The sequence below is a fragment of the Lissotriton helveticus genome, chromosome 2_1, assembly GCF_964261635.1.
Source record: "Lissotriton helveticus chromosome 2_1, aLisHel1.1, whole genome shotgun sequence".
Classification (NCBI taxonomy): Eukaryota; Metazoa; Chordata; class Amphibia; order Caudata; family Salamandridae; genus Lissotriton; species Lissotriton helveticus.
Genome location: NC_136059.1, coordinates 828027390 through 828039921, shown reverse-complemented (window position 1 = coordinate 828039921; position 12532 = coordinate 828027390). Strand labels below are relative to the sequence as shown.

Here is a 12532-nt window from a genome sequence, read left to right as displayed (position 1 = left end):
CTGCTCAGTCAATTTTGGGGCAGTATGGAGCAGCTGCAAGCCTGCACAGCACCACACAGGAGCAGTGCTGTGGAAAAAAATCTCTGGATCCTGTCTGGCACCTGGGGGATATTCTAAAGTGAGGAATCTGCGGTTCGAAGTATCCATCAGAAACTCTGATTTTAAATTTTTCATTGAACATTTTAGCAAATTACTGCATTACTCATCTACCATGTAAATTAACTCATTTGAAAAAAGCTAGATGTGCCACCTATGCTCTTCCCCTCCCTCCATCCAGCCTTTCTGCTGTGTCTCTAACAGGTGACCATTAATGAACACAAGGTCTAATCAACACGCTGAATTTTGATTCACTGTACGAATGCATAATGCACTGAGTTAAATGAATTTTATTGAGTTTTATATAGCACAAACTCGTCCCGAGGGCATCGGAGCGCTTCACAGAGTTAGCATCATGTATTTGATATGCATTTGGAATAAATGCAGATACATAGTGACAGGAAGTGATGCGGTATACGAGGCAAGAAATTGCATAAGCATACATAAGATATATTTTGGGGTTCAAACAGATATGAGGTGATATTATGTGACGAGGTGTACAAGGATATTGTGGGAAGATTGCAGATACAATTCTGAGGTAGTTACGGTATACAAAATACATATGGCTCTGCAGAGCACATATGCAATTGTACAAAATTACCGAGAGAGTAAAATAATAACAGCAAACACATAGTAGCAATAAATACGAAAAAAAGCTTATTTATTTGCTAAATCTTTTAATTAGTTCACTTATTGTCTCTGTCTTCCCCCTTACTTAATTTCTGTCATTCCCACTTAGGAGGTCTGTCTGTTGCAGCGCCATGAAACCGCTGGTGAAAGTGCGCTATATAAATAATTTTAAACTCAAACTTAAACTCAAACACAGAAGTAAAGATAGGTGGTAAGGCCTCTTGTTGATGGAGGTAACTAGAGACAAAGATTTCCCCAGGGTAGTGGTGCCAGCAGGCTAGGCAGGAGCTTTAAGGTGGTTTTAGGTGTTTTCTGAAGAGGAGAAGATTTAGTTTCTTCTTGAAGTGAGGGAAGAGTTGATTTTCCCGGACAGGGATTTCCAGATTTCTGGAGCATTCCCGGAGAAGGAATGGGTGCGCGATTTTTCTCTCTTAAATTTAGGAGGGATCTTGAGTGTTCTGTTTGAGCTTCGTAGTGGTCTCTTTTGGCTGCCTTTGGATAGTTTATTTGTGAGGTAGATTGGCTTTTCACTGTAGAACACTTTGCAGGTTATGCAGGCAGTTTTAAGTATGGCCCTTACCTCGATTGGTAGCCAGCTGAGTAGTTTGAGGGTGGGAGCGATGTGATTAAAGAGCCTTTAACCCGATACACGTCTAGCCACTGCATAAAGAGTGGCTTTCAGTGGGACTAGTAAGATTTTTGGGTACCCATAACCACTGCGTCGCAATAGTCTAGCTTGGGTAAGACTACGGATCGCACCACCTTCTTTAGATCTTCACTGGGAATGAAGAGTTTGACATTTTTTATATTTTCAGTGTGTAGAATTGCGCTTTTCGCAGAGGCATTGATATGATCTTTCATGCTTAGGTAGGAGTCAAGTCTAATCCCCAGGTATTTAACAGAGTCTTGGATTTTATTACCAACCTACTTCCTGTATACTTCTAGTGGGAGCACTTCTTTAAAGGTTTGCAATTAGCAGTGAGAAAGCTGGATATTGTTTAGGTATCAATCAATCAATTACAATTTTACAGCACACTGTTGCTTTCGGAGAAACATTCCAGTACAAGTGGAGAAGCTGAGCACTAGACAAGAAAGGGCAAGTTGATATTAAACATCATCAAACAGGAAAGTTTTTTGCTTCTTTTTGACGATGAGCTCAGAAGGAGCCTGACATAGGCTGATAGGAAATAAATTCCAAAATCTGGGCGTAAGAAATGCGAAAGATCTGCCACCTTTTCTGGCTTTGAAGAGTTTTGTACTTGAAGGAGGCTAAAATTATTAAATCTTAAAGACCTACATTTCTGGTAAGGCTGAGTTCTTTTCTTTAGGTAAAGAGGTACTTGACAGACTAAGGCTCTAAATGTACATGTAAGTGCCTTAAATTTGAAGTGTTTGACTACTGGCGGCTAGGAAGGTGCTTCAAATGAGGCAAGTCTGATTGTCGAAGTAGAATTTTCAAAATCAATCTTGCTGCAGCATTTTGCACAGTCTCAAATCTCTGAGCCAGAAAGGCAGGGAGGTCCACTTATAGACTATTCGCATAGTCCAGTCCGGACGTTACAACTATGTGAACAATAATTTATTGTGTGTTTTCCAGACCAAGTGTATCAATTTTTAAAGTGATTTATGTTTTGCGAAACACACAGCAGAAACATATTGAATTTGGGTTAAAAGGGAAAGACTGGAATAATATGTCTAGCAGTGGAAGCAGGGGTTGAAGGAAGACTAAGTTCATCTGGCCACCATTTATTTGGGCCACGCAAACACTTAACCCCAAAAACTGTTTTATCAGAGTTCAATCTAAGAAATTTGAGTTCATCAACACTGCTACTCCACGCAGGCATTGCTTTAAGGTTAAAAGGGCATCATTGTCATGTTCCTGAACAGACAGGAGAAGCTGGGTGTCGTCTGCATACGATATTACTTGAAAGCCTCAAAATTTGACTAACTTGTCTAGCGATTCATACATGGTAGGGCTCAGTGCTCAGTCCTGCAGAACTCCAAACGCAAGTAGTTTCGGAGTACATGTAAATGGTAGAAGGTGCACAGTCTGATCTGCCCTCGAGAAAGGATTTTGGCCAAGGGAACACCATGCCTTGAATACCAGCATACTGATTCTTTCCAGGAGGAGCGAATGCGAGCCAGTATCAAAGGGAGCTGATTAGTTGAGCAGGCCCACCATAGCCTACTGGCCCTGATCAATGTTTTCTTTGATGTTTCAGTAACTTCCAAAAAAGCGGATTCAGTACTAAAACCTGTGTGATTGCCAGATTGAGAAACATGCAGCAAGATAATAGATATCCCAAACATGGGTTAACTGCCTGTCGACTGATTTCTCCAAAATCTTTGTTGCAGCAGGAATAAGTGTTATTGGCCTAAAGTTGCTTAATGTTGGCAGATCTGCCTTTGCACAGGTTTAATAGTACTAGAGGCAAGTTTTAGGATTAAAGGCGGACAGAAATCACAAGGGCATACAGATATGCATTTAGCAAGTTCCTTAGCAGAATCATCCTCTGAAATAGGGTCAATCCTCAATAATTGAGGCGCTGAGATTAATACTTGCTCCATGAGACAGCTAGAAGGGGGTCTCTGCTGGAAACTGAAGATAAATGTTCTGAATTTTCTCATAAAAAATTGAAAAAAAACCTTGCTTTGTTGGGTTTCCCAGGGATCTGCCATGAGTCCTCTTCTTTTCATTGCCTACACTTGTAGCGCTGGTGGAATCCTGCGGTGTGAGGGTGGTTTCCTACGCGGATGACACCCAACTGGTGATCTCCTTCGAGGAGCAATCAGAAGCTGCTTTTGCTAACCTCAGAAGATGCCTGAGTAACATTTCGGCCTGAATGACACTGAATTGTCCCAAGCTCAACCCGGACAAAACCGGGGTACTCTTTTTTTAACCAAAAATCCCCTCCCACACCCCGCGCTATGGTGGCCACAATAGATGACTCCTCCTCCTAAGCCTGTTGACTCTGTGAGTAATTTGGGTGTCAGATTCGACAACAAACTCTCCTGTAAAACCCAAATCAGGCAAGTCTCCTTCTCATGCTTTTGGAAGCTATGTACTACGCGAAAATTCCTCCACTTCCTTCCTTTGGAAGGCCTTAAACAGTAGTCCATGCACTAATCACATCTCACCTGGACTACGCCAACAGTCTCTACCTGGGTCTCCCCGCTTATCTGACTCGGCGACTGCAGATAATCTAAAATGCTGCTGCTAGATTGATGTGCAAGATACCTTTCCGTCAGTCGATCACCCCCACCATAGAAACCTGCACTGGGTACTGTGACCAGGCATATTGAATTCATGGCCCTGACCCTGGCTTTCAGAGCCTTCCGGGGACTAGGCCCGGCGTACCTGAGAGCCAGAATCTACCACTACCATCACGACCAAGCACTGAAATCCAACCATCTGTGTCTCCTTGTCATTCCCTGCTTTTGTAAGGCTAGGACTGGTGGCAGGGCCTTCGAGGTTAGAATCACTAAACTCTGGAATGCCCTGCCACTCTCCATCCGCTTATCGGAGACAAAACTCACTTTTCGGCGTGCCTTGAAAACCTGGTTCTTCACCGTCATCTAGTCCCCCTCGCGCCTGTAATCAGGCGACTGCCTTGGTGCCGGGACAACCCCGTTAGGGGTAGCTGCGCACTCTACAAACTCCTAATTAAAAAATTAAAATAACAAATAATAATAGGACATAAAATGGCGAACATCAGTTGCTTTATCTAGCTATTATAATGCACCATGCAGCAACGAACAAAACTCTAAGCTCAAAACGAGCCTCTTGATGAGGATTTGGAAATCCAGGAAGCTTGAATCTCGATTTAATGAGATGTTATAACAGATGCCCAACTTTTCCTACAAGGAGGAAACACTAAATTGAAAACAAGAATTAATCTATATTTGATGCCTGCTACTTGTGAGCTACCAGACTTTTAGACAACGGTTCAGCATTACAGATCTATGTTCAAATACTATGCATAGTCATACAGAGGGTTTACTCACCAGATAGTGCAAACGAAGATTATTTTCCGATTTACATTATTTTAGTATTCAGAATCAAAAGGGGGGAGGTGTGGTGCAGCGGCCAGAGCGACTGACTCCGGTTCACCTTTCGATCCCCGGCAATGGTGGCAGCTCAGCTCAGCATCATGTGACTCTGGGCAATAGCTCACCTAATCTCCCCAGCGACCACCAGAGCCATGAAACCCTTATGGGGTGATCGGTTCGCGCTTTACAAATATGGATTTATTAAAAGTGTACATTTTGCATTTGCAAATATCAGCAGCCGGTTTAAGTGATAGAAATTCTCACAACGGTAGAAACAATACAAAAATAAAGATTTTTAAGTTTCTAGCATTTATCAAATAGGTAATTGATGTGTCTTTTACAGCAAGCATGGCCGAATTCATGCCTCAAACCTCGCACAACGCCGAGAACTCTCTGGTATGAAATGGATTTGATGCAAAACATTGAGAAAAGCATCATAACCCAGCACAACAATTTGTAGGCCGAAAAGGCAGAAGGTCCATGTTTCTGAAATGTACACCTATATGTGAAGCATGGCTAACAGAGCCAGTCTCATGAGGCGTGATCTTCTCACTTACCAATCAAGTATGCAGCACTGGATGAAACACAGAATATAGTCTATTACGCACATTTTATGTTCAATGAATGCACTTTGCAGTATCGTTAATTAAAAAACTTCTCATTTTGTTTTTATGTAACACATTAAATAGAATTAATGCAAACACATACCAGGCCTAATTTCCCTTTTACAAAGGAGGAGGCCCGCCCATGAACTGCTTTTGTCAATAAATGCATTATGAGTTTGTTAAAATGTTAATTGATTCCGAAAATCTATGAAGTGTCACTTACTCCACTGCGCCACCGTCTTCCCATCTTTTGTGATGTCCCACTGAAAGATGGCGTTTACCTTCGCCACCATCTCTGCTCCAAGATCTTTAATACGACGGATTATTTCCTTGAAGATAACATCACTCTTGAGCTCAGGAGCCTGTTAATCCAACATAAATATGCATTCATCATCCACTTGAAAGGTGTACACATACCTATGTATTTACCCGCGCCTCACTACTTTGGCTGCAATGCCTACCTAGCTGCACAGAATAGGATGGATAAACCAAGACTAACAGCCTTATTATGACTTTGGCAATGCGGCTGAGGGTCATGCTAGCCACCCGCTGCCACACCGCCAAAGCCATAGTGCGTCTCCCCGTCGGATTCAGGTTGGGTGGTCCAGCGGCGGCTTGCCCATGGCTGTGCATTGTAAGGCTCATACGTGAAACTTAGCAAGGCACCGCAATGGGAATGCCATTTCACACGCCTGCGGGGCATGGACTGTCAGGTCCATGTCCTGCAGGAACTGGTGGTGCATGCAGACTAGAGGGATGCACACCATGTGCCATCTTGCATGACGCCAAGAGGCCCCCTTTGTTTTCTCACCACCACATTTTCCTTGGCGGGCTCACCGCCATGAAAATTGTGGCAATGAGGAAACTCGTAATATGCTTGACACTGCCGCAGGATATTAGGGGCCTCAGACCGCTGCAAGACCACCAGGGATCATGTATGCCTGATGGCAGCAGTCCCATGGCGGTCCAACCAGTCAACTTGTTATAGGGCGGTCGGACCACCGGTGTACCACTTCCCCTCCTGGCTGTTTGTGTTCCCTCTTTGGAAATATTTATTGAGTAACATATGCTGAACATAGATGGATGTGTGTGTCACCAATAGAATAAAAGAACAAATGAGCTATAATTTTTATAACTGGATTTGTATTATGGTTTTTAGGGTAGGAGAGCCTCTTGCAGCATAGGATGCGACAAAACACTGATGAACCATGCATCTTTAACCACGTACACATAGCATCCACTGCATAATGTACACGCCATACAGAAAGTTCTCAATCTCATGTGTTGCAACGGTTTGCAAGGGTAAATATTTTACACTAGGTTTCACACAGGCTACACTGGCCCACACATGCATATGTCCCTCCTGATTTACACATTCTTCTTCTGTTGATACTAGCCACCAAATTGTAATGTCGACGGTGAGAGTGAGGGGAAGGCGCACAAAGGTGTAAACGTTAGGCACAAGGCAGTGGGAAGGCTTTTAAGAGTAGATGTGGAAATATTACAATGACTGAATGATACCTTCTTTGAGGTATTTACAACAGAACACATTATTGTGTGCCTACAGTTGATCAACACCTAACAAATTTGAGGAGACCGAACTAGAAGAATACAGGAACGGGACCATGTGCAATAACTATCTATAGATGGTAAAATAGCTTGAGGAAGAACTGGTAGCTATGCAAGATAAGGGGACCCCTCTAGAAGAAAACTTTTAAGGTCAGGGAGAAGAGGGGAGGAACAACAATACAATATAAAAGTACTCCCTGACGATCTATATTTCTTTTATCTGATTTAACATGAATTTAACATGGGTTGCACATAGAGTTACACAATAACAAAAACCAAACATATTTATGAATCTTTATTTTTTTTTCTGTTTTATCAAAATTATTTTTATACTAACTTTTGTCAATTGTACATATAACATTAATATGGTAGACATATACCCATAACTTTACAATATACTAACATTTTCATGTGCCAACATCATCAACCCCTAGGTAAAGAGACAACAAGAATCATTCCAGCAAACTCTCATTGGTGAATGCTATTCAGATCCTGCTATATGCAGTTGCTCTAAATGGCTGTGGAGACTAAAAACAACTTTATGTCTCCCACTTTCCAGATATATGTAGTTATGAATGTAGCTATGAATGTGGTATGAGTGTAGTTGAAGAGGTATGCATGTATGAGAGTTTGCTGGAATGATTCTTGTTGTCACTTTACCTAGGGTTGATGATGTTGACACATGAAAACGTTAGTATATTGTAAAGTTATGGGTATATGTCTACAATATTAATTTTATATGTAAAATTGACAAAAGTTAGTATAAAAATAATTTTGAAAAAACAAAGAAAACAAAGAAAATAAATAAATAAAGATTCATAAATATGTTTATGTTTTTTGTTATTGTCTAACTGTGTGCAGCACATGTTGAATTCATGTTGAATCAGATAAAAGAAATATAGGTCGTGAGGCAGTACTTCTATATTGTATTGAAGAACTGGTAGCCCCAGCAACATTGTCCTTTATTACATGAGTGGAGCACATGTAGTCTCATACCACAAAGTTAGAATCCGGTAAGTGAAACTGCCCTCAGTGGTGGAAAAATGAATGGAAAACAATAATGCGAGGAGTTCACTTGCAAGGTGCGAATAGAGCCCTACAGTAAATGCTCAATGTAATACCCCTATCCATTTAAGAACGAGTAAACACATTTACTGAGGAATTAAGGTGAATCAAAGGTATCTTTCATTCTTCTCTTTTTACTCAGGCCGAGCTCAATGCTTAACACAGAAAAAGGGGAAGTAAAGATCAGCTCAGTGTAAGCAATTTAGAGGGAATTAATGTAAGGGCCAAAAAAAGTTATGAATAAAAATTAGTATCATTTACAAAAAATATGATATAAAATAGGAGGTGTAAAATGGGACAACTGTGATAATATCAAACTTAATGAAACAATAGATCGGGGCCGTGGTTTCCGACGTCTTGCTTCTCCTCCAGGATCTGCGGAACGCAGTGGCCCGCATCACCGAGACTGAAACGCGGATTTCCGGGGTGGAGGATGATATTACATCTCTACAGAAGAAAGTAGTCACCCTCGAAACGACCCAGTGGTCCATGGCGGCACGTGTGGAGGATGCTAAGGGCCGGGCCTGGGACAACAACCTTTGCTTTGTGGGCTTTCCGGAGGGCTGGGAGGGGGGATATGGAGTGGTTCCTTACCCAATGGCAGGAGGGTTGGCTCCCTCTGGATTCCCTGTCCCACTACCTCATAATAGAGCGGGCTCATCTGGCCCTCAAGCAAAAACCGCCGCCGGGGGCCCGCCCGAGGCCAGTCATCGCAAGGCTACTGAACTACCACGATCAAGATGTTATTCTTAAACAAACTAGGGCTAAAGAACCATTGCTTTTTGACAACGTGCGCATTTTGATATTCCCGGACTACACAAAGCTAGTTCAACAACAGAGGCAGTCCTTCCTGGCGGCCAAGGCACGACTCCAAGATCTTAAGCTTCCATATGCCTTGCTGTACCCCGCCCGGTTGCGGGTGGTGTACCGCTCCCGGACCCACTTCTTTGACATGCCGGAGGAGGTGTTCCAATGGACGGATGAGACTGTACGCGTGCGTCCTCATTCACCGCCTAGGAGGGACTCTGATTCGTCGTTCGGCGAGGCTGCTCGTAAGCAGTCTCAACTGCACCCTAAAAACCGTAGGCGGTCCAGATCACATCGCCGGTCTCGCTCCTGTAGCGCCTCTGCACGGGCTGGCTTGGCCTCCCGATAGGTCTCCTCAGGTACTTAAGCTGGAGGGGAACTCCGGACCCCTGATAATACAGATGCTGTTGATAGGATCGGAGGAGTCCACTTGAAGGCCGGCTTCTCTGTTGGGGGTCTGGCGGAGGGGCTGCCTGCTGACTGTGGGCTGTGCACTGGGGATCCATTGGCCTGGGTGCGCAGGACTCCCTGTTGGGGTCTGCAGGCGTCACCTGCCGCGACAGATGCTTCATCACTCTTGAAGTGTAGGGTGGGGGGTTTGTTGGGTTGTGTTGGGTTATGCTTTTCTTTTCATGTCGCACTGCATTGCTACACTGCTAGATTGCTAGGCATGCGCCACGCGGCTATCTCCACACCTTCCCTTTTCTTTGATATAGCCCATGGCGGTGTTACCTGAGCAGGCCCGGGTTTCCCCTGAAACAAAACCCTTAGACTAGTAAGCTGGAATGTTAGAGATGCTCTGGATAAGATTAAACAGGGGGCAATTCTTCAACATGCTAAGAGAGCCCATGTCGATATCCTCATGCTACAGGAAACACACCTTATGGGCTCAAAAGCACTTTGTTTACTAAGATATGGGTTTACCCAGGTGTTTCATGCTGGCTTTACACAGGGGTCAAGGGGGGAACGATATTGGTTCATCGCCGCGTCCTATATACACACAGTAAGTCGTGGGTGATCCTCAGGGGAGATGTTTGTTTTTACGGGGCACAATCAGGGAGGAGCCGGTGGTGTTGGGATGTGTCTATGCTCCCCCTCCGCTGTCCTGGGTATTGGTTGAACGGCTTACGGCCATATGGGCGGATATGCCGGATGGCCTTGCAGTGGTTGGAGGGGATTGGAATGATGTTCTAGACGTTGACTTAGATCCCTGGAGACCCGGGGAGGGTGCACTGGTCCGCCAGAGTACGGAACTTTCCGCTTTGGTGTCGGGCTGGATTGGGCAGATCCCTGGCGTCAGTTACATGGCCGGGCCCAGGGCTACACCTATCTTTTAGTTGTACACAGCTCCTTTTCTCGCCTCGATTATTTGTCCCACGTGCGCTGGTAGCCCAGGATGTGGAGGCGGGTATTCTTCTGCGAAGCCTCTCGGTTCACTCGCCAATTACCATTGTTCTGCGAAAGGGTTGGGGTGGTAAGCCCTTCCGCTGGCGTCTCTCGACATGGAATTTACAGATGGCAGATTAGAGGGAGTGCCTTGGAAATGCGCTGGATCAGTACCTGTCGGTCAATGTGGGGTCGGTCTCGGATGCTGAACCTCTGTGGGAAGCGATGAAGCCCACTCTGCGGGGGGTTATCTCCTACTGTGCGACAGCTCGTAAGACTTGGAGGGAGGCTGTGATACAGGTGGAAACTGATGTCGGTGATCTGGAAAGTCGTAGTCAGAGCGGGGAGGGACATATTATACGACAGGAGTTAATACAGGCGCAGCAAAACTACGCCATCCTCCTTCTGGATGAGGCTCATCTCGCCTGGTTGGCTACCCGCAGTCGCATATATCAATGGGGAGATAAATCCCGTAAGATGCTCCATAGCCTTTGCGAGGGGTTGTTTCATGCTCAGCCACTCCCTAGGATAGTGGGCCAGGATGGGAGGCCCCTCACGGATTCCAGAGATATAGCTGAAAGCTTCTCCTCATATTTCAAGGAGCTGTATGCCCCTAAAGAATGTCTTGGTGAAGACGAGATTGGACGGTTTTTAGATGATCTAACCCACTGGCTTACTGGACGACGTGAGCTTGGAGCTGGATCTCCCGCCTATGGAGGAGGAATTGGGTGCCGCCCTGGGTGACCTTAATTCAGGCAAGGCACCGGGGCCCAATGGGTTTCCTTGTGAGTTTTTCAAGAAGTTCTTTTTGCAGTTAGGGCCCCACTATCGTCGGGTGGTAGAGGAGTCGCGCGAGTGAGGCTATCTTCCATGGGACTGGGGGCATGCTGAAGTTCTGGTTTTTCATAAACCAGGCAGGCCCCCAGATAGGTATGCGTCCTATCGCCCCATCTCGCTCCTCAACATTGAGGCGAAGATTTTGGCCAAAGAGCTGGCTAATCGTCTGCAGGCTTACATCACCACACTTGTCCACCCAGATTAACCCAGGTTTATGCCCCAGCGGGCGACCCGACATAATATACGTCGTGCCCAGGTGGCTGTAGAGGCCGTTTGGGGGCATATCGAGCAAGCGGCGCTGTTACTGCCTGATATGGATCGGGCATTTGATTCACTTAGTTGGGTATATCTCTTTGCTCTATTGGGCCTTCTTAATCTTGGCCCGCGCTTCCTGTCCTATCTGTCTCTGCTTTATTCTGATCTTTCAGCTTCAGTACAGGTGGCTGGAGCTGTGTCCTCCACTTTCTCCTTGGGGCGCGGCACCCGGCAGGGTTGCCCGCTGTCTCCTTATCTTTTTGCACTGGCAGTTGAACCATTGGGGGCATGGGTGCGCATAGATGCACAAGTGACGAGCTTTGAATAGGATCATGGGTTGTCGGACCGTATTGCACTCTATGCTGATGACGTGTTTTTCTTCTTAACAAATCTGAATAGAAAGGGTCAGCGTCTGCTTCGTATTATGCAGATTTTTGGAGAAACGTCTGGTTTATATAGGAATCCCAGCAAATCTACATTATGGCTTCTAGGGAATGCGTAGGCGGTAGGCGATTGGGCAGAGTCGGTTCGGGTGGTTATTAATGGCATGAAATATCTGGGGTTGTTCCTTTCTGAGTCTCCAGCAGTGGCATGGGAGAGAAACCTGGCACCAGTGTGGGAACGCGCTCGGGAGGATCTGAAGGCCTGGTCGCGTATGCTGTTGTCAATATATGGCCGGTCGGCCATATTTAAAATGGTTGCACTTCCTCGTTTACTTTATCAGTTACAGAATCATCCATACCCGATTCCCCTCTGGTGGGTTTGACAGGTGAATTAGGCGCTGGGGCAGTTCTTGTGGGCTGGAGGGGCGGTGTGAGTCTCCCTGCGGACATGTTTCCTGTCCACGTATTGCGGAGGCTTGGCGACCTCAGATGTATTGTCTTACTATATTGCCTCACAGTTACTTGTCCTAAATGAGTGGTGGTATGGGAGTCGGGACGACCCAGCGTACGTGGTGGAGCGGCGCCTCATGATAGATCTTTCCTTCCACACGATCCTATATTCTGCATCAGCGCGCAGGGCTCTGCCGTCGGTGACTCGTGTGGTCTTTCGGATCTGGCGGCAGGCATTGCGGCGGATAGGGTGGTGGAAGACGTTGACCCGGGAGACCCCATTGTGGAATAACGAGCGCCTACCACAAATGGCGGCTCTATCAGGGTTTCCGGGATGGGCAATTTCGGTATCTCTACTCTTGGTGATGTTATGAGGCGGACCACCTTGAAATCATCTCA

General features: G+C 45.5%; 1 protein-coding gene across 1 annotated transcript in view; it reads right to left on the bottom strand.

Annotated features, from left to right (window-relative positions):
* Positions 1 to 12532, bottom strand: part of HSD17B4 (hydroxysteroid 17-beta dehydrogenase 4) — an 867876-nt gene that overhangs the window by 77622 nt on the left and 777722 nt on the right. Inside the window, exon 22 of the mRNA XM_078675560.1 lies at positions 5605 to 5743. Coding sequence (XP_078531686.1) covers positions 5605 to 5743 — 139 coding nt within the window. The remainder of the gene's footprint in view (positions 1 to 5604; positions 5744 to 12532) is intronic.